This window comes from Ranitomeya variabilis, chromosome 5 (assembly GCF_051348905.1).
Source record: "Ranitomeya variabilis isolate aRanVar5 chromosome 5, aRanVar5.hap1, whole genome shotgun sequence".
In the NCBI taxonomy this organism is placed as follows: Eukaryota; Metazoa; Chordata; class Amphibia; order Anura; family Dendrobatidae; genus Ranitomeya; species Ranitomeya variabilis.
In genome coordinates, this window is record NC_135236.1 from 681,671,878 (window position 1) to 681,672,713 (window position 836).

At 58.9% G+C, this 836-nt stretch overlaps 1 protein-coding gene across 1 annotated transcript; it reads right to left on the reverse strand.

The window, feature by feature from the left end:
* Positions 1 to 425: 425 nt before the first annotated feature.
* Positions 426 to 836, reverse strand: LOC143775181 (histone H3). Its single transcript, XM_077263023.1, has one exon. It carries the CDS (start codon positions 834 to 836, stop codon positions 426 to 428), a length of 411 nt encoding a protein of 136 aa, XP_077119138.1.

The following is an 836-nucleotide window of genomic DNA, read 5'->3' on the forward strand; positions in this document are numbered from 1 at the left end:
GGATCAGAAAGTGACCGCGAAACAATCGGATAAAAAAACCGACCAATCACCGATTACTTTTACTCTAACTCCTTACTGACCGTGTTCCCACAGATCCCCTCTTACGTCTGCGCTGTACAGAACTCGCGCCTCCTCCACCGCAGACCCGGGCTGGGCGCTGTTCACACCTCCCTAATAAAACGTCAGTTATGCAATAGATGTCGCACATTGTAGAACTGAGAGCAGAGAATGTGCGGAGCGATCACTGGATGTCGCGCATCACCTACAATATCGCACACAGCAGCCGCCGCCTATTAAGGATCACTGCGCTCCGTATACGGAGAATACGCGCAGAAACCGCTCGGAGCGTTCAGGACTCAGCTCGTCTGTGGGAGGATTTGGTGGCTCTGAAAAGAGCCGTTGTGTTGTGGTCGGTGCCGGCAGATCTAGGCCCTCTCCCCGCGGATCCGGCGGGCCAGCTGGATGTCTTTGGGCATGATGGTGACCCTCTTGGCGTGGATGGCGCACAGGTTGGTGTCCTCGAACAGCCCCACCAGATAAGCCTCGCTGGCCTCCTGCAGCGCCATCACCGCCGAGCTCTGGAAGCGCAGATCGGTCTTGAAGTCCTGGGCGATCTCCCTCACCAGGCGCTGGAAGGGAAGCTTACGGATCAGCAGCTCGGTGGACTTCTGATAGCGGCGGATCTCACGGAGAGCGACTGTCCCCGGGCGGTAACGATGCGGCTTCTTCACTCCACCGGTGGCGGGAGCGCTCTTCCTGGCGGCCTTCGTGGCCAGCTGCTTGCGGGGAGCTTTCCCTCCGGTGGATTTGCGGGCGGTCTGCTTGGTTCTGGCCAT